A 24,495-nucleotide genomic window follows, 5' to 3' on the forward strand; every position below is an offset into this window, starting at 1 on the left:
GCTGGGTCAGTCCACCACAGCACTCCCCAGACAGACACCGCAAGCCCTGCAGTCGGCATGGCCAGAAGAACCAGACTTTTAATCTCTGCTTGTGAAGTCTAGGAGCTCTATCTGTCTCTTTGCAGCTCCCAGATAAACTGTTCTTGTGCAAATTAAAATTTCCAGTTGTTGCTCTGTTGCTGAATATTCAGCTTTTCTTTCTATTTAGGTCAATAATAAAGCATGAGCTTTATTGCATTCTGTTAAACAATTGCAAGGGAAATAGAGGCAGAAAAGGATAAACAGCTCTGTTATTTGGATTTGTGAGGGCTTTGCAAGGGTCACAGAAAAGAAGTCCTGTCTAAGTCCTCTTAATGGTAACGTAAGCGTTATAGACTAAATGAACAAGCTGTATGACTGCTAATGGTTAGTTTGACCTACACAGTCTTATTTTTACATTAACAAGTAATGTATTTGTAGTAAACTAACTCATGTTGTTTACTCCTGAATAATTCATTTGTCAAGTCACAACCAACCTCTGCTTTAACTGAGAAGCTCTTAAAAATGCAGTTGGTTATAAAGAGGAGAATATGAAATGAATGGGAAATGACTTTAAGAAGTTTTTGTTCTCCACAAAATGTAGAGAAAAAGAGTCACCATGGTATGTGAGTCCACATCTGTGAAGCTGTCCTTCCTTCCCCACAAAATTATTTTTTCTCTGACTTGTGCCTGTTTTGTGAAAGCCAGCTTGTGAATTCTTTCAGAGCAGTGAACTTGCAAAGTGCTTTGCCCCACCACTGACAGGTAGATAACATCTGAGATCTATAGTGGGAGTCAGTAGATATGTGGCTGTTGGGATTCAGGAAGGTGTGCAGTGATGCTATGGATTTAGGAGTCTAAGACAGGCAAGGCTTCTGTTCTTTAAAATCTCTGCTTAATGTTTCTAGAATAAGTGTTCAGCCACTAGCTGGTGAATGTAAAGGATATTCATTAGCTGGAAGTGAAATTAACAATGCAATTGAAACCTCATCATTCATTAAAAATATAAATATCCAAACGACATTGGGTTTTTGTTTGCTTTATCTTATTATAGAAATAATGACCTTGATGCAGATCATTTCCTGGGGATTAAGACTGCCTGTGCATCAGGCTATCATCTACTCCCAGCCAGTTATTAATCCCCAGGAAATCCTGTGCCAAATTTGCTTCTGCTTGAGTGCTGGTCTTGCAGTCCTTTATTCACCAAGTAGTCTGTTGAACTGTTCATACCAGCATTGCCTATTTGAATAAGAGTTGACTCATCAAACTAGGTATATTGGCCAGGCCTCAGTCCAAAATCCAAGGAATTTAAACATATCATGGGAATCATTAATTGTTTCTGATTTTTTTCTTCTATTCTGCCATGTACACAGAGCTTACCCTCTCCCTACAAGCTGTAGATTATACAACCTCTCCACCAGAAAGAGATCTAGGAAAGGGTTCGATGATCTCTATCTTCAGGGGCTCTCTGGCTGTTACACCTCCTGCTCTGAAAAGTTCTTCCTTCAGGACTGCAGAGGGAGATTTTCCTCCCTGGAGGTTCCTATAGGCACTCTCCTGAAAAGGGGATGTACTAGTGATGAAGTGTGAGTTCAGAGCATCAATACAGCCTGAAGCTACCTCGCTTTTCTTGCAGATGTTTAATGGGGGACAGGAAAAATGAAATCCTTTGCTTCTCATTTCCACATCCGTTTGCTTATCATGCTACCCCTTTTCAGTCTGCTGATATGAACCTGAAGGCCAACTAAATGTCTTCCTTGGCAAGGGAAAGATTTAGTTAGATGTTAGCTCACTTGCTTCCACGTGACAAAGATATAACTCACATGCAAATGGCACCCTCTGCATGAAAATGAGTATGATATAAATCTATGCCGTGGCTCAGTCCCCAGGGAGGATATGTATCTTTGTTAGTCTTCTCCTGTTCCCTTCTTTAGTTCCATTTCCAAAATGTAAAATTACAGAATAGTTTTTTGCAGTACTTCTGCAGAAAAGTTGTTGTTTATCATATCTGTTTTCCGTATTTCTCTTATCTGTTTATCATATCTGTTTTCCGTATTTCTCTTAAACATAAATATGATGCACATTATTGGTGGGAGAAGTAACCTTCTGTTACATAAAGCCGAGCTGACAATTCTGTTCCTTCACTAAATGCAGAAAAATGCGCTGTTGTCACTGACTGCTCTGACAGAAAAAACCCTGAAACCTACATTAATGATTTATCAGGAAAATAAAGAATGCTGTAATTCTCGATGGTTTTCACACAGTGGCAATTTATAATTAATCTCTAGAACATATTATGTTCCTGTCTGTTGATCTTAAGAATTTCTCAGCTTTTCAATTCACCTCAAACTTAAGCAGCCTAATTTGTTTCTGCTCATTGTATTCTTTTCTGAAATGGCGTGAAAAATGCCATCTTACCTTGGCACTGACTGTCAGGAGTTGGGTAACTTCCCCTTGAGTTGGGGGAGCCCAAGAGACTCCCAGTTCTGGATCTCAGTCTGTGAAACCCTTGTGCTCTTTTTCTTCCCGTGGCTTAGGTTAAGCCATAACACCATGTCTGGGCTCACTCTCTTCGGGAAGCTTTTCTGGCTGAAGTTGTTTATTTGTTATAAATATTCTCAGAGAAGTAAGACCAGGCAGCTCAGCCTCCAGCCAGCCCTCGGGCAGTGCTCGGCTCCTACCTTGCTCCGGTAGCCTGACTATTTCCAGTTTCCTCAACTCCAGCATGTGGATGCTGTGGGACTGCGGTGCACTTCTCAGCAGGATGCCAGAGGTGAAAGAATTAATTCTTAAAAACTAATTCATTTTGTGGCTTTTAGCTACAACTGCACTTTATTTAACGCAAGGAAATATCTAGATGAAATAAATGTGAATGACACTGCATATTTCTGTACTCTAGATTCTTCATCATTTGTGAGTGTCCTTGGGGCATATCCATGGCCTCCCACAGGAGTTCAGCATCCTTCTTCTTTCTCATTTTTGCTCTTGGTGAAGGCTGAAGTGTTGGTGTGTCCTTGCCAGAGTAGTTGGGGGTTCCCTGCCAGGCTCATATACAAATTAATAGCTGTTAATTATTTTTATCTAATGTCTTCACTTTATGTCCATCCTCTGGAATTTCAGTCCAATATGAAGACAGGCAACAGTAAAAATGACTGTAAGACTTACCATCAAAATGCAGTATCTTGTCTTAAAAAAGACACGATATTCATAGTCTCTTTATACGGCTAGTTTTCAGTGGCTTGACAGTCTCTACACAGATAATAGCAAGATGAAAGCTTTGTCCTGAGAATTATTTTCAACACTCAAATGAGGTTGGTGGCAGTGATGAGATACATCGCTCTCCCGTGACTCCTCTGTCCCCTTTGCTTTACCTTTTAACTGTGGTAGAGCCGAGGGAAATTATGTTCCTAATTTAAACATCCTCATTGCATGCTTGATGTAGATGATATGAATACTTTCACAGACATCTGCAACATCAAACTGAATTCATAGGCTGAAGGTAGAAGCATCCACACTGTCACATTAAGCATCAGCATAGGTAACATAAAAAACAGGGATTATGTGCAATAAAGAGCAGATTTATTTAAATAGACAGAGATAGTATTTTAGATAATCCGGTTAATATCTGTCAGAAAGTATAGAAAGAAGCAAATTAAATCACTGTTTCCCCAGGGAATTGCAAAATGTTACTAAAGATTTCAAAGCCAAAAATGATAACAGTTGAATTCCAGACTTTCTTGTAGAACTCTGAGGACATAAATCTAACTTTAACAGCTGTGGATTTTGAGCTGTCCACAAAGATGTGGGTTTTTTAGCATAGAGGAAATAATATTTTCAGATAATGAAGAGAGTTTTGTTATGAAGACATGTTGCAGTTGATTTGCATTGCAATGTAATTGTAAATTTGCATTGTAGATGTAGATCTAAAAGCAAACAAATACAAATTTGCAGTGTGGATTTATTTTAGTGAGTGGGCTTGTTTTGCCTACATGCATGGACCACTTCATTCTTACCATATTTTTGGAATGTTGGTTTTGATTTTCCTGAAGGCAGTGGCTGCACTTTCATGGACGATAGTGAGAGAGTGTTTGGGACTTTTATCCAGCTAATACATCTGTAGGTAATGATATGGATAAAAAATTGGATATATTTTTATTACACATAACTCAGGGTACAAGTTGTCTCAGAATGGACAGCTTAGTAGCAACACATAGTTGTTGTGTTGCACTTGAAATCTGCAACAATAAATGTCAGGTCTATTTAACTTCAGCTAGTTCCAAAATATAGAGGAGAAGGCAACACACTGTACTAGTTTCACTGATAGAATTTTTAACTATTTAAAAACTGAGGAACAGTTCTCTTTCCTTTCTAATAACTCAATTTTCCCATACTTTTATTAAGTTACCATTTCAACACCAGGAAGACTCTCTAATCCTACGGATAGTGAATATGAATTTCTAAGAAAAGGAGAAATCAAGTTGAAGAAAGAGAGAGAGAGAGAGAGAGAGCATACATGCGTGCACTTTCAAGCCTTTGTGGCCTTCTTTGAAATATTTCAGAAGGCGAGGAAGGTGTAAGCCCAACTATTTTTTCTTTCCAGGTCACTTTCAAAATCAAAATTGCTCTTTGTAGGTAGCAAATTTTAAATAATGTAATGGTGTCTTTGTCTAATTTACATTTGAAATTTAGAAATTTACTCTCTGTTTTGTGGTAAATGTTAGCTTTCTCAACAATTTATTCCTACACATCATATTTTACTCTTCAGCTAGAATCTGTGGAAGCTTCTCACTGCAGGCAAAATTCATGCCTCAGATCTCTGTGATACTTTCTGGTATCTTCTCTGGAGAACTTCCAGGCCCATGTGGATGCAGCCCTGTCTAACATGCTCTAGGTGACCCTGCTGAGCAGGGAGGTTGGACTAGATGATCTCCAGAGGTCCCTTCCAACCTTACTGATTCTGTGATTCTGTCATTCTATGAAATTCACCCAGGGCATAAATAAGTAGGAACTCATTATTGTAAGTGCAAGAGGTTTGATTAAAACAATAGCCCAAGCAGTAAAGGCAATAAAAAATCAGTAGTTCTCTGCTTCCTCTGCTTGCTAGCAAATAAGCAGGTAACCAAAGAGTACATTCAGCATATAAGAGAAAAGGAAAATGGGCAAAACATTTTCTAAAAAAAAAAGTTTTCTATACAGCTCTGATAATTTCTTGGTTCAAAGCTCAGTTCTCCAGGGCTAGTGTGATCAAAGAGCAATAATGATCTAAATTGTATTTAGGAAATCCCGTTGTTGACTTTTTCTGACACTCCTTGCCAAGCTCCACCTTTGCTCTCACTGTTGTTCCCAGATACTGGACCGTATTTTCAATAATTTTCAATATTCAAGCAGTACTAACATAAAACTCTTACCTCCAGCAGAGAACTAGGTTGGCATAAGTCCATTTTTCATTTCATCCATTTGTCAAAACTTGGCTATGGGCAGACATCCTTTCTGGATCCAGCCAGTCAATGAAGTTATCACACTCATCATCACGTCTGCCAGATGTCACAGCTTGAGTCTGACTGATAGCTCACAGGACAGCTTTCCTGCCCCGCTCAGCAAAATGAACTATTGCAAACGGCATATATCCATATTTACAGGATTTTTTTTTTTTTTTTTTTTGCTTTCAAGTCATAATTCTTGACTGCAAGTTCACTTTCAATTTTACTTACCAGTTTCTAGCCTCTTTTTATTTCTCTTCTCCCTTTTGTCTTGTATTTTTCAACCCTTCCACAGGTTGAATTTATGGGTATGAAAACTCACAAAAGATTTATATTCTCCACTTGCTACTGTACCTGTAGCCCAAACCTACAAAGACTTAGGCAAAATCTCAGTTTTTCTCACAACAATGGTCTGATAGGTAAAGTTAAGGCTGAATCCTGTGAAACTGTTCCTTCACTAACATGAGACATAAAGGTGTTTGCCAGCAATGTTGCTAGGCTAGATTTATCATTACAGTATCTGCATGACTATTACTCCTTAAGATCTGTTTGTGGGGAGGACATGCTCACCTTCTGATACTTTGCAGACTGTAAGACTGGTTACAGCGTTTATAGCTATTTAGAAGGTAGCTAAAATGTATTGGTTTTATTGGTTTATTGGTGTTTGACTCTTGAAATCAGCTACACACTGTCCAGCTGCAGAGCTGAAAATGGCCTCCAGYACTATACCTACCATTTAAAGGAAGTTTTTTCCCCAATATTACCAATGTTCAGAATCTTCACCTATACACAAAAAGATGTTCACTGCCTCTTGCTTGTTCCCAAATGTTTCACAGTTCCTTTTAAGCCAAGCTGCCACTGCTTATGCCTTACTGCATTCCCAGCTATGGAAATTGGACACTGGGAGGGTCAGCTGGGACACTGGGAAACTGGGAAATTGGATACTGGGAAAATGCAACAATGGAGTTGCACTAAAAATTCAGGGATTACCTTCAGAGATTTCTCTTTAGCAGCTTTACTTTGAATAAAGAATAAGTCAACGTCAAAAATGCTAATTCTCTTAAAGGGAATATATATAGAATATATATAGAAGAAATGTGACAAGAATTTTGATGCAGAAGTGCATTTTAATGTAAGGTCAGAATCTTGTACTTGCCTAAGAAACCCACAACGCATTACTGTCTTTGCACATATAAAAGCTCAATTCTGAAGTTCTGAGAGTTTGAGGTAACACTTTTTTTGGAGGGGTGCACACTGTTAATGTCTATAGGATAACAGTTTTAGCAGTACAGGCTGCTATCTTTAAAGAACAGCTGCATGTCTTACCAAGTATTCTGAGAAATGAGCCAGGTTCATTTCTGACCTAATCAGGAACGACTGCAGTCAATATCTGAAGCCCTCGTGGCAGCAGAGCAAGGAGCTGGAAATACTAGCTGCACTTTCTTCCCATGGGAGCTGGGACACAGCACTTAGCAGGCAGAAGATAGTGTTCCACCACAGGCGGTAGCTGCAACATTTATTGAATGCACCTGGCAAAAGTAAGCTGAATAATTACGTGTATTCTTTCTGTTTAGCTAGATACGGTGTAGCAACAACGTATGTGGTGGAAAATAACAGATAATAAGGCAAATGTTGTCATAGTCCTTCAGGAACATCAGACAAGATTATTAGTAATCCTCTGCTTCCTTCTGGCTTGAAAATAAGCAGAAAGGAAGAAATTAATTCAATGAATGTGTGACTGCCCAGGACTGGCTCTTGAGCTGCCTTTCTGCATCCTCTTCACTCCCTGAGACCGGCAGGGACGCTGATACCGGCTGTCAGCCAGGCTGGCTGTGGCAGCCCTCCCGGGGGAACGGCGGGCGTGCGGGGTTAGACAGCCCGGTTTTAAGCAGCATGTACTAACGATGTTGTGTTTGTAATGAGTACTTCAGTCCTCCAAGAAGGGAGGGGAAGGAAGAGGATATCAAAAGTCAGCGTTCCCAGCTTTTTTCCCCGTTGTCTGATAGAGGCTGCTTACATACGTGACATGCTGGCTGCACAACAATTTTATAAGACACTGAAACTGATGAATCTTTCAGGAAAAAAATATCTTATCTTTCTGTCTTTGCTTACAACCTCTCCGTGATCTCCAGAATCATCCTGAGTGCTGAGCTTCAGAAAAGAGTATCAAGCCTGAAAAAATCTACAAGGAAATATTTCATTATGCTCAACCATATAGTTACCTGCAAGAAATGATTTATAATGCTTCAAAGTTGAGAGTGGGGACATTTCAGGAAAGCAAGATCAATATGAAAAGTGTATTTTTTTCAAACTTTTAGGCTATTTTAAGCATTTTGCAATTCCAAACATATAGTAGGCATCAATTTAAATCAGTGTCAGACAAACCTCCAGAATTTCTGAGGTCAGATAGCTAAACATGCAAAGTCTCTGGTGTTGAAGCTACTCAGATTACTCAGAAATCAAATTGAATTCAAATTCAAGATTTTAGCAATATAGGAACTCATACAACACTTTTGGAATGAGCTTCATGTGTTTATTCTAACATTCATTAGATTTGTTTTCATAATAAAATGTCTTTGTTTCCTTAGAGCAAACATCTTTAAGGTGAAAATAAGAACAACATAGAACATTCAGAATATGGGGGGGAGGGTTAAGTGCAGGAATAGTTGGGAAATATATTTGAACTTCTAACTTCATTAAATTAGAATTCTCAACTTTTCAAAATGTTGTAATTTTTTTGGTCTCTTTCCAAGCAACCTTTATCACAGTATTTCAGATTTCCCATTCCATTTAATTTCAGATGATTTTAACAGCTGAAAACCTTCTCAAATCTACCAATTTTTTAAAAAAGCACTTCAATTCAGTTGGAATTTACTTACAATCATGCTAAACAGAATCTTGTTATAATATGAAAAGTCAAAAATAAACACTAAAGACCAAATTTACTCCCAAGTTTTACAGTAGAAATGAGTGCTGTACATTGGCGGCAGTAAGAGTGCCTGGGTTTAGCTGTAAATGATGAACTAAGAAAACCTTTGTTTTGGAACACTTTCATGAGATTAATATTAATTTGCAATAGTATCTTAGCAACAAATTGGAAGATGGCTTTAAATCGGTGACGTCATGCAGGATCTATTTTGAGGCATCTGGCTTCTAGCGCTCAAATATTTCCATGGTGTATGGCATGTGCAGACTGCTGGGAACAGTCACTTCTGCAGCTCCCTTCCAGGAGTTGTGTTCAAAAAGGTATACCATACAGGGCTGTTATACCAAATCAAGCCAAATTTAGTTGTCTGGTTGATCTTTAGGAGTGTTTTTGTTAGTTTTTCTTATTGTGATGTTTTAGAATACAATTCTTTCACCTTTGGTGTTGCTGAGCAGCACTGATGCACATATTTTGTTGAAATCAACAAAACAATTTATGTAAGTGCARCTGACAGTTTCTAGCATCATCACCATGCTGTTGTTTATATAAAATATCCTGCTCTGGGTATAGGACTATAAAAGCTTTGAAGAGTGTAATCTCACCGACAAGATTAGATTTTTCCTGGAGGTAGTTTTGCTTATTAACCTCRTTTAAAGCTTGGCATGCTGCACTGCTGGCGTCGTACAAGTGCCTAGGACATGACRAGCGTCAGCGCCGCACACCAGCGTGGATCTGTTTGTTCCTTTTCTCTGTTTCTGTAAGGTCTGAGCCTCCTTTTTTTCCTTCCTGGTTATCTATATCTCTCATTTCAGACAGGGTAGAGGCAAATGCAGATCTAAGCCGGACTGCCAGCACCTCGGTTGCCATGCCTTTCTGCTGCTGCTTTTCTTTCTGCTGAAGTTTTAGTGTAGTTTGACGTTATTATGGGGTCTGAAAGCCCCCCCGTGTCTGTTACACTGAGTCAGAGGTCCTTGCGCTGCTGCTGCCACCGCCGCGTCCCCGCGTGCCACCGTGGTCTGCGGCCAGGGTGCCGCCGTCAGCGCCGTCCCTCCGCTCTGCCCCTGCTCGTTTTGGGGCGGACGTGACCGTACCCGCCCCGCCGCTCGCAGCCCTGCCTCCTGCACACGCTTGCCTTTTCCTGCCCTCGTTGCCCTCCGGCTTCTTCCATCGTGGGCTTCCCGCTCCTGTCTCCGTCCTCCGGTGGACACCTCTCCCCAGTTCCTAGCAAACCTGGTCGCGGGCAGGCGGAGGCGGGGTTGGTGGGAACAGGCTTAACCGCGGGGCTCGGGCCCGTCGTCGGGGGATGCCCACTCCCAAAATTACGCAGCCCGCCGGGTTCCCGTCGCCTTGCACAGGTGACGTCTGTCYGGACGTGACCAGGAGCTTTCCCCGGAAAAGGAATTCAGACCGTTCGGGCTGAAACGGCCCAAATGTCCAAATGTACAAATGATGTAAGAAATATTTGTTTTTTAGATTCCAGTATCTTCAAATTAATAAAAAATGGGACCTCTTAAAGTACAAGATTTGCGTATCATCTCAATATGTCTTGAGTTAAAAACTAAAAGCAAGATTTTCATTGAAATTCACCCATGTGGAAAAAACATTGAAAGATCATGAAGTGCATCAGCTAAAAACAAAATAACTAGCTAGCATTTGTATGTTTGCTTAAGCACTTTCATAAACATAAATAGAGAAGAATTGCATAGAAAACAGCAATATCAAATTGTTAAATACCTTTTTTTATAACTAGACTGTTTCAAAGGTTGAACGCTTAGAAGCTCCATAATAAAATTTTACGTAAGAAATGATAACAGAAATACAAATTCCTTTAACATTGTGCATAATGTTTATCTGTCCTACGTCGTAGAATTTTGAAACCTGTACTAATTATTGTGGTGATATACACACAAAACTTTAAGAAGGAAGAACATTTTTGCACTGAATTGAAATGTAAAGTAACATCTGGAGAAGACAGGTGACTTTGTACAAGATTCTGTCACGTGGAAGCGTGGTCCTGAGGAGCTGGGGAGCTCTTCTTTCCACTCGTTCCTCTACTGTGATAGACCATAATGATGTGAGATAGTCAGATCTAATTAATGATTTAATTAATTTAGATGTTGTACCACCTGATGAAGTGAGTAAATACAGTTTTTCYGATCTCACACATAGTGAGAAAGTGGTTGAACTCCTATACAGCGAGTCAGCATCAGCAGTGCTAGTGATGTGTTTGTAGGACAGCATCTCATAAAAGACGTTTTATGTTCTCAGATAAAGAATCATGATGCATTTTTTGTTTGTTCTGGATGCCTAAATATTTGGATGTCTGACTTGAGACGTGCTAAAAAGGCTTAGTTTCCAAAGCTCCTGCTGATCAGGTCCTGTCAAGGTTTATTATGTGTTCCCACAAATGGAGGCACCAAAATTGAAATTTTAGATTTCAGTGCTTTTCCTGAGATTTTACTCTAGCAGGTCATTTCTCTAAAGCAAGTGACTTGTGAAATTTCCTGGGGGAAAAGGCTCTACTATTTCTGTAATCCATGTTTCACTGTCCTGCAGAACTTTTTGTATAATTGCTGTGGAGTTTATGAAGCACATGCGAAAACATGTACATTTCTTGAATGTCTGCTGGTTCCTTATCTTTGTGTCTTTTACTGTGATGTTGTAGAGCTTGGATCATATGGAAACCTAAAATATTATGACACAATGACTGAAGAAGGTAAGAAATATTTTAGAATTGTTTGTATGAGCTTTCTGTAAAGTCCTTCTTTAAGCGCTTTTTGTGTGTTTGCTTTTTCTTTCATTTTACTTGGTCTTATTTTCCCTTTCTTCATTTTGCATAATTCTTTTTTGCACGATTTCATTGTCAGTGTGATCAGTTGTCACTTTCTTTTCAGGTTACTGTCATCAGCTTCTCAGTTTTGCTTATTTCAGATGAGGAAATGCAACAGAATGTGTTTATTAAAGAAGGACATACATGCAAATCCACACTCACAAATTATACTGAACTGCATAATATTTACAGTTGTTTATTTAATGTCATGTTTTAGAGTGCATTCAAGAAGGTGAGATCATTTATGGATGTTCAAATCACTCAGTTTGAGAACATTTATTAAATTACCTCAGTTTTTTGTATTACTCAAAAATAATAAATAAGGTTCTTTTAAAAAAACTAGGCTTCACTATTTCTAGAATATTAATTATGTGCTTAATTGCAATACAAAAACTGCATAAAATCCTGATTCTGCAATACAAGTAGGAAGTAATCAGTGAATCAGTGCTCAATGATATCTCAGGGAGTTTTTCAGCTGAGTCAAAAGCATTGCTGTTTATAATGCTAATTCAGGAAAGCAGTTAAGCATATGCTTAATTTCCACCAAATGCTTCAGTCCGAGTCCATTCAGCATTTCTGCAGTTGGGAACTTTTCCTCAGCTGAGACCTGATTGTCAGCAGGATCAAGGCCTTTTGTGCAGCTCTCTGATTACGGCGCCAGGCAGATGGTTTCATGAGTGTTTGGTTTTGCAGTGAACAGCCTGCTGGAAGATGGAGATAAGCGTGAGGCCTGTAGAAGAGCTAGCCGCCTTTTCCTGCTTGAGTTTAATCGTGGRAATATATGATGAATAGCTTGATTCTCTATTTTTAAAAAGGCAGATACTTTCTTGCTTAGATTATTTTCTAGTTTAGACTAATCTTGATGTTAAAATGTTTTAAGAAAACCTTCATTATATGACATACTCCTGGCCATTTCCCCAGGAAAAGTGTTAGGTTGTGACTATTTCCCATTTTCTACACGTGCTGTCGATACTCAGTAAAATATAACCACACTGTTCCAGGCCCTGCTGTCAGAGGCATTTCCTGCCACCTCTGTGCACAGTATTGCAAGATCCTGATTTCTTCAGGAGAACGTGCAAGCTCTAGCTCATATGGACAACAACGAAAGCTGGAGCGCTATCCATGGTTGTCCAGCTGGCAAATTCGCTGTCCGGTTTACAAAGATGGATGTGTGATAATAGATGCTTGAGAGGAGATTTTACTTGGCATATTGGTGTTTATATTGTTTAAATACTCCTCTCAAGCATCTGAAATGTGTTGTTAACCCAGGCCATCCATAGCTACTAGAACTAAAGGTTTTGCAGTATGTCTTATCTGCACACAATCGAGTTAGAAATGTCATTTCTCACTGTAGCCTCAGTTAGGTACACTGAGGTGGTTTTTTTTTCTGAAATACTAAGTCCGCCACTTCAAAAGTAGTCACTACATTAATAGACTTCTGAGTTGTATAAATAACTTAGTGATAGTTAAATATATCTATCTGTGGGAAAATATCCATGTAGGTTTACTCTGTACAGCTGCTATATATTATTACCACGCCTACACTGAATATAATGTTATAATTATTCAGTATCACCTTAGAGAGCACCCTACATTCATAAAGAATCTAAGACCTATTGTACATTTTCTTCCAGTAGCAAAAATAAGGAGGGAAGCGCTTTTTGTCTTTAGGAGTATTAACACAGACAAGAATCTGTGATATAGGTTAGCTTCCCAAATACAACTGTCATTGTCATTGTTTTTACGTCTTAAAAAAAAAWTGAACGCTATATCCCAGAAGCTTGGCTTAGATCAAAGTATGCTATATTTTGAGCTGTCCATCTGAATATTCAAAAACATAATCCCCATCATTCTGTATCACACTTCTTTTCATTATCCTTTTTTTCTTCTTTATCTTCTTTTTTTAACTGAGCTTTTTACATTTTTATACATTAAGTTAGGCACAGGAATGTGTAAACAGGGTTTTTTTTCTAGTAGAGTCCATTCTTATGTCAACGTCCCCAAACCCTAAGTGAAGAATGGTGATCAATCTTTAAATCCTCTGATGAAGACACACAAGGCACATCAATTCTTGCTTTTGCATCGGTAGAAGCAGAGGCAAATGCAGCCGATGATAGCCAACAGTACAGAGGCAGATAACAGATACAGCCAAATAGTCAGAAGACAGTTGTCTTAGAAACTGAGCTCTGCTGTTTTGTTAGCTCCTGTTTGGTCTGAAACTGACTTCAGATTAATTGCCTATTGAATAGGCACAACTTGGAGAGATWATATACCTTACTAGATGGGAACATGAAAAATTTGCATGCAAATGCAGCTTCATGTATTCGTGACTTTTTAGCCTTAAAGCTGAAAGGATATAAGGAGGATTTCTGGAATTGATGAGTTGTGAGCTGATAGTTTCATTCCCTAACTGGCCACCAGTAGGCCAGGTAGGCACAGTTTAAGTTGCCTAGACAGCCTTAAATTCAACATCTTGTGACTCATGAAAGCGTGGCTGCAGAGCTAGTATTGCACAGTTGTAATAATTTGCATTTAGTCAGAGGCTGAAAAGCAGACAAATGGTACAGTCATGAATTTTTTAAACCAGTGAATTTCCCAGAATATTTTTGTCTAATCAAAGGCTTCTGACCCAGAGAACCTGATTCTGTAATCTGGGTTCCAATCAAAGGACTTTTACTATAACCTTGATCAGGAGGCAAACTCAGAGAGATGCTAGCTAGAGTTGTTCATGCAGATCAAGGTACATGTATATTATACAATACTGATTYGTTTGCATGTATTTGTATATAACCAATTTATCTTTAAGCTAACTTCTTTGCCAACCACCTGTCCCTAATCTCCCATTCCTTTTTATTGTACCCTACCCAAACTGAAACAACCTGCAAAACTGGTCCGAGTTCAGCAAATCTAGACTAAATTTTGTAAAATGGCTTATCCTATTTGGGGTGCATAGWGTCAAGAATTTTCATTGACCTGAGCTCTCGTGGTAGCAGATTATGTAAAAACTACTTTAGGTAGTCAAACTCGTAGTACCTAGGACTGTTAAAACCCAGGCTTCTAGCTTCTGCTAGAAAGAACAGTTACATGAAAATACTATGGGTTATCATAGTAATCCCACCACAAGATGAGAAAAGTTTGTGATGGAAGATCTGTGCCTAAGATTAAACTTCTGGGGCTTTCTATTAATATGAATGATTTAGAAATATCCTTATATGGCCCTATTTCCTGGTGGGTCTGTGCATACTTGAGCTTCTCCTTTGCCAAATAAGTTTTGATTAGCTTTGTTTTTTAACTAATGGAGGGAAAGGGAAGGAAAAGGCTCCACTTCTGCTTGTGTGTCAGYACCTTCATGCAGGTGAGCAGTAGTGCTTTCCTGCAATGGCAGTTCGGTTTTAAACTTTATATAATCMGTATTTTGTCTTTTAACTGTTTCTTTCCACTGCTTGTTTACCTATACTGAGCGAATCACATGGAAAGGAATGAAGTAAAGCTATGTAAGACAAACCATGCACTTTCTAAGAAAGAAAAATGAAGAAAAATAATGTTTCCATTTCAAATGATCAGTTTAATTTCCATGATAGTGTCTTCTAACTATGGAACAGTCTCCTGAATTAAGTGGTGGATGTGTATCTTACAATGTTAAAGTAAAGGTAGGAAACTCCTTCTAAAGAAAAAATCAGGACGGAAGGAGGCCCTTAACAATGTTACAAAAACTGAGGAAAACAACTTCAAGTTTTAAGCTCATATAAAACAGTGAATCTCTGAAGAGACGTTTAATTTTCAGTTCAGTAATAGCTCAAATTTCTCTAAACAAAACTAAGTAGTTCTAAACGAAACAAGAGTATCCCTATAAAATTCTGCATTATTTTAATTAAATTGTTTAAAACTGAACCTTAAATTAAAGCCAGCCTGGAGTAGGTGAAGATGTAGATGTTTCCACAGATATTTTTCAAAAAGTGTCTCAGTTCCTTCATTTACTTTGCTTCCAAAAATGTAGTTGTATATTTGTGGCATCATAAGCCAAATCTTCAAATGTGTGAAGCCCAGTTGGACTCGATAAGCTCTTTTTAATTGCCCCAGTGTTAAACGGAGTTAGAAACAGGCTTGACATTTGCAGCATTTCAGCATAAAATACTTGGAAATATGATTTTATTTGTATTTCTCTGTTCTTTTCTTTCCCTCTTCAGCTCATCTCATAACCTGAGCACTTCCTTTTCTCTCTCTTCTTTTTCCTTTCTTTAGCTCTTTTTTTCTTCTTCCACTTCTAACTGAAATTTCTGGCGTTGACCCTGTGTACTGAAATAAGGAGATGGCTTACTGTTTATCACTGCATTCTGCTCTGCAATGCTCTTAAGCAGGCAATTTTACTCAAGGCATTACATACCAAAAAGGAAAATTTTGCAATGTGTTCTTAAATGYTTGTTTTGGAGCACGATATGTTTATAATAAGATAGAGGTTGGTGAAAGGGCAACACTTGCAACTATTTATTGGATCTTTGTATTATTTTTATTACTTCTGAAGTGATTTACTGTTGACAGATTAATTCCACCTCCCAACAAATGATATCTGCTAATCCCTTTGCACAGCAGAGTGTAGCTTCTGTACATATGACAGTGTTGGTACAGAGTTTTGAACAAGTTTATTGTAATGGTATTGTTTCTGATAAACTCCATTTGAGAGAGGGGAAGAGGGGATTTGTTTCTTGAGCCATGATTCAATCTTACATGTCTTGTATTTTAACTTGGGAACAGTGACTCTGCATTATCCAACTCACTAAGTTAATTCATGATGTCTCTCTACTTCCCACTGTTAATCAATTATTTGATTCCATTGAAATATCTTTTGGCCTTAAGCCTGCATTCTTTTCACAGCAAGGACAGCGGSAGTTGGACAGCTGTCAATGGACTTTTTTTTAACTGGAGATAAAGAATTAGATAAGAGCGCTTGTTTTTAATTAGAAGTTTACTGTGGTGTAGTGTAGTTGTCCAGTTATATTAAAAAAAAGAAAAAAAAAGACTGAAAAAGTAGCAGCAATGAGAATAAAAATAGAAAAGGAAGCATAAAGCATCTTCCTAGAAAACATGAGTCTTTAAATAAGATGACCAACTTAGAGGAAGGACGAAGCTAAATTCACTTGGTGTTTGCCATCTTTGACATTGTCTAGTCTGAATATGTCATCTGGACTCAGTAACCAACACAGGGTAACACTGTTGTAGGTGTTCGCTACAGGTCACCTGATTAGGAAGAGGAAGTCAATGAGGCCTTCTACAGACAGCTGGAAGTAGCCTTATGATCACATGCCCTAGTTCTTATAGGGGACTTCAGTCACTGATATCTGCTGGAAAAGCAATACAGCGAGGAACAAACAGTTGAGGAGGTCCATTCAGATGATACGTTTTTGACAGAGGTGGTGGAGGAGCCAATGAGAAGATGTTCACTTGCTGGACCTTGTACTAACAAACAAAAAAAATCAAGCATCGCTTCCTCCAATCTCAAGAGTGGTGCATCTCAAGGAGAAAGAAGTCCAGCAAAGGGGGCAGGAGACCTGCATGGGTGAGCAAGGAGCTCCTGCGAAAACTCCAAAAGAAGAGGAAAGTACACAGAATGTGAAAGAGGGGACAGGCTACTTGGGAGAGTTATAAGAATGCAGTCAGGGCATGCAGGGATGTGACAAGGAAGGCTAAGGCCCATTTGGAATTAAATCTRTCAAGGGATGTCAAGGACAACAAGAAGGGCTTCTTCAAATACATCAGTAGTGGTGACAGGGGCTACAGAGAAGGCAGAATTACTGAATGCCTGCTTTGCTTCAGTCTTCACTGCTAAGGGCAGCCCTCAGGAATCCCAGAGCCTGGACGTGAGGGACAAAGCCTGGAGAAGAGAAGACTTTCCTTTGGTTGAGGAGGATAGGAAGGATTAGAGACCTTCTGGGCAGGCTAGACATCCACAAATCCATGGGCCCAGATGGGATGCACCCACAGGTACTGAGGTAGCTGGCARATATTCTTGCYAGGCCRCTCTCCATCATCTTTGAATGATCGTGGAGAACTGGAGAGGTGCCTGAGGACTGGAAGAAAGCCAATGTCACTCCAGTCTTCAAAAAGGGCAAGAAGGAGGACCCCGACAACTACAGGGTGGTCAACCTCACTTCCATYGCTAGAAAGGTGATGGAACAGCTCATTCTGGAGGTCATCTCCAAGCATATGGAGATAAAGAAGGTGATCAGGAGTAGTCAGCATGGATTCACCAAGGTGAAGTCATGCTTAATCAGTCTGAAAGCCTTCTGTGATGGAATGACTGTCTGGGTAGATGAGKGGAGAGCAGTGGACRTTGTGTACCTTGACTTCAGCAAGGCTTTTGACACTGTCTCCCAGAATATCCTCCTAGATAAGTTCAGGAAGTGTGGGTTAGATGAGTGGAGAGTGAGGTGGGTTGAGAACTGGCTGAAAGGCAGAGCTCAGAGGGCTGTGATCAGTGGTGCAGAGTCTAGTTGGAGGCCTGTGGCTAGTGGTGTCCCCCAGGGTTCCGTAGTCTGGGTCCCATCCTGTTCAACTTTTTCACCATGACCTGGATGAGGGGACAGAGTGCCTCCTCAGCAAGTTTGCTGATGCTACCAAGCTGGGAGGAGTGKCTGATACMSCTGAGGGCTGTGCTGCCATTCAGAGAGACTTGGACAGGCTGGAGAGCTGGGYRRAGAGGAACCTCCTGAGGTTCAACAAGGGCAAGTGCAGAGTCCTGCACTTAGGAAGGAATAATCCCGTGCATCAATACAAGCTGGGGGCTGACCTTCTGGAGAGCAGCTCTGCAGAGAAGGACCTGGAGATTCTGGTGGGCAACAAGTTGACTATGAGCCAGCAATGTGCCCCTGTGGCCAGGAAGGCTGATGATATCCTTGGGTGCATTAGGAAGAGAGACATGGAGCTACTGGAGAGAGTCCAGCGTAGGGCTACGAAGATGATCAGAGGGCTGGAGCACCTGCYCTATGAGGAACGGCTGCGAGAGCTGGGCCTGTTCAGCCTGGGGAAGAGAARACTGAGRGGGGATCTTATCAATGTGTACAAGTACCTGAAGGGAGGGTGTCAAGGGGAYGRGGACAAACTCTTTTCAGYTGTCCCGTGTGACAGGACAAGAGGCAATGGGCAAAAACTGAAGCACAGGCAGTTCTGCCTGACCGTGAGGGGGAATTTCTTCCCTGTGGGAGTGACAAAGCACTGGCACAGGTTGCCCAGAGAGGCTGTGGAGTCTCCTTCTCTGGAGATATTCAAAACCTGCCTGAATGTGATCCGGTCTAACATGCCTGAGCATGGGTTTTGGTCTAGATGATCTCCAGAGGGAACCTCGGTCCTTCCAACCTCAACCATTCTGTGATTWTATCATTCTGTAAGGAGTGACAGGACCTGAGATCTCCCTCTTAGGATGGGACAAGTTGCTCCAGAGACGGTGTAGATGATGAATTGCGAGTAGATCTCCTACTTCTTCAGGGATAACCTGATGGGAGACCTCAATCATCTGGCAGATTGAGAAGAACATTTTCCTTTGAGAAGCTTTTATGAAAATCTTTTATTAAGAAGATTTATTCTTCTCCTTCTTAAATGTCCGTACTAGTCACAGGGGCAGAGTGAAGTGCAAAGCGACAAAATCAACCACAATGGTTTATGAATTCCTCTGAAATTCTGTTACTGTGCTGCTAGTTCAAACCTGAAACTGTGCTTGTTATCTTTATTTATCTTTGTTGCAGCTGAAATTCTACACCAGCACTATCATAGCCGGAACTTCAGTGACTATTTCAAAAGAATTTTTTTTTGTTGTTGTTTTCAATTTCTTGTTCAATTATTTGCTGATTTATCAGAATAGAAAAAACTTTTATATTCTTTTTTTCTGTTCAAAAGAAAAAATGTGTGTATCTCAGATGCAGTATATAAATAATAAGTATATATCAGAACATCAGATGGATAGTGCTTACTAATATGTTAGCTGCTTGGGAAGGAATGGAAATCCGGCACTGATTTATGGAGCCTAAGCCACCACAGGGAAACCTAACCTCTTAAAATGGCTGCATTTGAATAATGGCAATGCTTTCTTTTAGGAAAGTTCAAGGAGAGGGCCTCAATTCTTCACAAGATTGCCAAGAAGAAGTGCCAGGTGGAAGACAGTGAGAGGCGTAATGGAGCTGCTAACCATGGTGAGTGTTACCACTTGTCCCTGAAGGCTTATTCACTGTTTTATTTTACTTGRAAAATACTTAGAGCAAAATTTCCCCCTCTACTTTGTGATAAGCCAYTGAAACATATTTTAATTATCTGTAGGAAAGAGTGTAAAATACATGGACAGGACTGAGAGTGATATGCAAGAAGAGAAAGGCTAATTAAGATATTATAATGACACCTTGCAGGGAAAATGCAGACAAACATGCAATGCAGCTTTTGACACAAGAGAAATAGATAGGCAAAATTCAGTCTAAGTTTGTGTTTGAGAACTCGCTGAGTTTACTGAACTTTGGAAGGTTGGCTCAGGGGCAGACTGTGCTGCGTTATTTCCCTGTAACAGACTGTGTTAAACAAAGCCTGGTTTCCTCAGCAGTTCTGCATATGCTACAGGCCTCACAAATAGCTCTGGTCACCACACTGGTTTATGGCACTACCAGCTCGTTTTCTGATTTTCTTTTCTCTGTCCCTCTATGTAGTGGAACTTGCCACATAAGCCATTTGCACTGTTTTATCTATTTTAAAGCAAATTTCAGCACTTTTCAGCTCATGAAGCCCTAAGAATTTTCTGATAGAGAAGTAAAACCCCTTAGAAATTTTGTACAGGTCACATGATGTATTTTATTGATGAATCTTCGTAGTTCCTGAGATTGAGAACCACTGCTCTAGGAATATTTGTATTTTAGGTGATAGCATTCTTATCAAAAAAAGAAAAAAAATTTCACATTTTGGATTTTATATGTGATCTGCAAGTTGCAGAGAATCAATCAGGCCCATATATGCTATTCTTGTAGAAAATCAGCTTAATATGGTTTTTTATTAAGGGTAAGAACTTGTCTTTTAGTTCAAAAGTTCATATATTAAACGGAAATCCTTACCATGACCTCTCTTTTCTCTGCTTTACCACTGCACGTTCCCTACATTAGAAAACTGGATGCAAGTGTGTCTGATAAAAGCTGAATCGTTTTATCAGTTGATATTTTATCTGACTTTGTGCTATATTTAGTCACAATTTGCCTGCAGAATCAAGCAATTGGATGAGATACTGTGTTAATACACYATAATGCTGGGAATGGGGTTAAGGGACGACCCAAATGCACTGAAATAATTACAGATAGTCTGGCACACCACTCAGATTTTTAATTAAGAATAATCTCGGGGTAGCAGTAATACAACCACACAGCTATATTTACCTCTGTGTGCAAAGCACATTGAAYTCAAGTTAGACAGTGCTTTATAACTTTATATTGTCCAAGGGATTTTTGGCATTTTTATCTAGTACGTACTGAAAGATATATTTATTGCTTTGAGATTTCAGAGATAGTCAAGGTAAGAATATATTTGAATAAATCCGGATTCAGAATCCAAAGGCTCTATTTTCTCCCTCTAATCCTTGTAAAGGTTTTGCATGAGGRCTGTAGGGATCTGTTATTAAGGTAATGGATCATCCTTTTACTCTTTTTGTGTATTTCTAGAAACAGAAAGAATACGAATACTGTTCGGAAGTAACTTTACTAATTGCAAAGGTATAATGCAGTATACTTCTGAAGAGGTTGCAAAGGCGGTATATTGTAAAAATTATGTGTTCCTTATGTTTGATATGTTCTTTACTCTCTGCGTAGTATGATGTCAGTTGTATGTCAGTATGTCAGTTTTTACCCTGAAAACTCAGCTTACCATAAGTAAACTGGATTTAATATAAATAAAGCATAAGTTAAGACTACCAAATATTTTCCCAAGTCATAAAATAATTTAAATGTTTCTAGAATGTAAGTGTCAATAGGATAGTTTCTTCAACAGCAAAGTGACCACTGATCAGAATTGTATTCAAAATGTATACCAGTTAAAAAGAAGCCAGAATTTTATCTCTCTTTTTTGTAAAGAARATATTGGTCCACCATCAGTGTCTGATGATTTAGACAGACTGAATATGTGACAGCAATTTCACTAATAGATTTGTTATATAATGTTCTGTTCTGTTGTTTTTGTGCTCCTGTTTATGGATGATGCGCAGAAAAAGGTGCAAAAGTGGAAGTTGCAGTAACACCACCAAGTGATTCAGGACCAGTGCAGAATGGAATTGCCCATAACGTTGAAGAAGAGGTTAATGTCTTTTTTATTCTTTTCAATTTTAGTTTTAGTAGATATAYTATGTGCTTGTTTCTGCTTTCCACTGAACGTACATATCCTAATAGCCAGGAGGCTGTTGTTATGAACTGGCTACGATATATATTTAATCTTCATTTTCAACAAAACCCAATGTATGAGTACATGTTTTGCCATATTAAAAAGTTTTTCTCATGCCCCCTCTGCCCTTCAGTGTAATGTAAGCCTGGAATAGATTCTTTTAGGAAATGTATTTTTGCTTACCAGACAAGAAGTTATACCCACAGTGCTTGATATAGGTAATGGAAATTGCTTATCTGCTTATCATCACATTGCACAGAACTTGCTCTTTTAAGAGGTGGCCTCTGATTCATGGCAAAGTTGAAAGTAGTTACAAAAGAACTGTACACAAACTCTTTCTCAGTTCTGTCTTTGGACAAAAACTTTGAGACAGATAACATACTAAGCTGAATGAGATATACTATACTGGTGTTTCTTTGACTCTCATTCATAAAATTTTAAGAAAGAAGATATTAAATATTTAAATTTACTTATTTTAACATATACCTTTTGTGGACAATAATCATGTAATTGCATAACTGTGTTTGTCACACAACTGCTGAAATAGCTATAAAGATGAGCTAACTTCTATTCTGCGTCACATAAGCTGTAATTCTCAGGTGTAGTGGACTGCAACATTTGGACCTCTCAGCCCCTTTTTTAATGTATTCAAAATTTTTTAAATGTTATAAATACCACCTAATTCCCAAGTGGGCAGATGAATGGAAAAATGCTAGTGAATTGGCTTTGCTAAACCTGAGCACTGTCCTTTTAGACCACCCTTTAGGGCAAACGCTGCCCACACACACAGGAAGAGTCTTGTTAAAGATAATCTTTGACACAGAAGCTTGTGTAATGGTTGTACAGTGGTTTTGTTTGTGCAGCTGACTTCTCAGCCTTTTCCTAAAGCTGTAATGACAGAAGGGAATTACTGTATGAGAAGCTTGAGCAGTGGTYTGTGCCATAGCAGGAGCTTCCCCTTGCTGAAAGTGGGTTGAACTATTTTGCATTTACATAGAGCAAAATCATGGAAGAGAAAAACCGTGGCTCTGTTTGATTTGAATAGCCCAGGATTTAGTTTTTATATTTTAATTGCTTTCACTTACTTTGAATTTATTAAGATTGTTTATCTAAATCTAGAAACAGAACTCTCTTGACATGTTCATGACCTGAGTAATGTCACTGTATCCGAATAAAATTCTTTCCTTGAAAGGTACTGCAAAATGTAGGAAAAAGTAAAAGTGGTATGCAAGTAACAATGTTTATTTCTCTTGGTCACTTCCTAAACATAATTATCCCTCACAAGGAATAAATTTTTTTCCTGGAACATACTTATAACAGGAGAGGTCATCCAATTTTGTACAGCTGTCTGCAAGACTGGGAAAAAAGATCATGATACGTAGTAGGTTGTCTCCGGGAAGAGTATTTTTTCACTGTAAGTGGAAAAATGACAAGATAATTGTGGCCAATTGCCAGCTGGTGCACCAAATATGGACAGATATCTTTAGTTCTTTGCTCCCTGCAGACAGTTTTGATCTCAGAAATAGGAATGGAGAATCAAGACTGAGGTTCTGAAAGAGCAGGATAGTTTTTGATATCCTGAATAATCACGTAATGATAGTGAATCTTCTGTAGAAAGGAGAGCATAGTAGAACATTTAATTGTATTTTCTGTTAGTCTAAGTTGTCCAGAATGACAAGCTACATAAAAGATCTTTGCCAGCCCAACAAATGTCTTAGATAAACAAGATGAGTATGATCTGTTTAATAAAAATTCTCGGCACTCTACTTGCACATTCCTCTAAGACTGAACTTTTTAAGGTAGGTTAAGATCAATTTTCAGATCCATTTAGACCCTGTTTTGAGAGTCTAACCTCACCACTGCAGTGAAATGTATCTTTAGACTTTTTTTTTTTTTTTTTTTTTTTTTATTAGCAAAAAGAGTAAGAAATACAAAGCAGTGTATTTTTCAGACTTCTGTTCCTGAAAACTGGTATCATGGTGGCATAGCTTGGTATAATATGATAAGATGTACAGAAGTTAGTATGTGGACATACAAAAATTCCAACAGATCTGGAGGAAACAAGCCTAAGAATGAAACTGATCTTGCCTTGAAAGGTTTTTCTCTGAGATTGTTCTGTGAAAACAATGATGGAAGAGCAATCATAAGCAATCATATCTCACAGCAGTGTCCATATGCTATCTTTTTGTATCATAATGAAGGGGTTTCTAAGCTTGTTCAGAAATCTGCAAGGTCAAGCAGCYTCATCATCCAAGACAATGGTTTCAATTTCAAAGAACTGCAGGATAAGTAGATAAAATTTTGCAGGAATAAATTACTCAGCAATGTCATCCYTCCTTCTCCTTCCAGCTTCCTTTAGACATCTTAAATTTTCAGTGAGAACCTTGGAACTTTTATTKTAGATTCAGCAAGCATTAGGACATTCTGAAAATGTATTGTGCTGTGTCAGAGTYGGAGTCCATTATTTATCCTTATCAGGATGACAAGATAGACCAAGCAGGGAGGCCTGTAACTGATGCAGGAGTGATTCTGCAGTTTCAGCYCTGTCAATCTGAAAGAAAGGCTATCAGGCATTTACTGTCACAATAGCAGATAGCAATCTCCTAATAACATTTTGACACAACCCATACTGGCTCCTTCCCTGGTGGCCTTTCTAATTTTGTCTTCTTTCAGTGGTAACATGACAGTTGCTGCTACTTCAGGCTATGTCAGTTATTGATATGCTGAAATCTATTGTTGTAATTTAAATACATATATAAATATGTATATATATTTGCATTATTATAATAATAATAATTACCTGCACGTTCATTCTATTTATTTAAAAAATGAATAGATCTCTTTAACATTTA

The 24,495-nt window shown here is 38.9% G+C and overlaps 1 protein-coding gene across 3 annotated transcripts in view; it reads left to right on the forward strand.

Annotated features, from left to right (window-relative positions):
• The window catches only part of SLC24A2 (solute carrier family 24 member 2), a 102,144-nt gene that overhangs the window by 58,760 nt on the left and 18,889 nt on the right, over positions 1-24,495 (forward strand). For 2 of the 3 annotated variants that reach the window (XM_085326203.1, XM_085326204.1), the window contains exons 4-6: positions 11,090-11,140; positions 19,339-19,434; positions 21,471-21,559. In XM_085326203.1, the coding sequence (XP_085182329.1) occupies positions 11,090-11,140; positions 19,339-19,434; positions 21,471-21,559 (236 nt within the window). The remainder of the gene's footprint in view (positions 1-11,089; positions 11,141-19,338; positions 19,435-21,470; positions 21,560-24,495) is intronic. The other variant, XM_085326206.1, reaches the window with a different exon arrangement.

The sequence above is a fragment of the Rhea americana genome, unplaced genomic scaffold (genome assembly GCF_003343005.1).
Source record: "Rhea americana isolate MKP2758 unplaced genomic scaffold, rheAme1 scaffold_129, whole genome shotgun sequence".
Classification (NCBI taxonomy): domain Eukaryota; kingdom Metazoa; phylum Chordata; class Aves; order Rheiformes; family Rheidae; genus Rhea; species Rhea americana.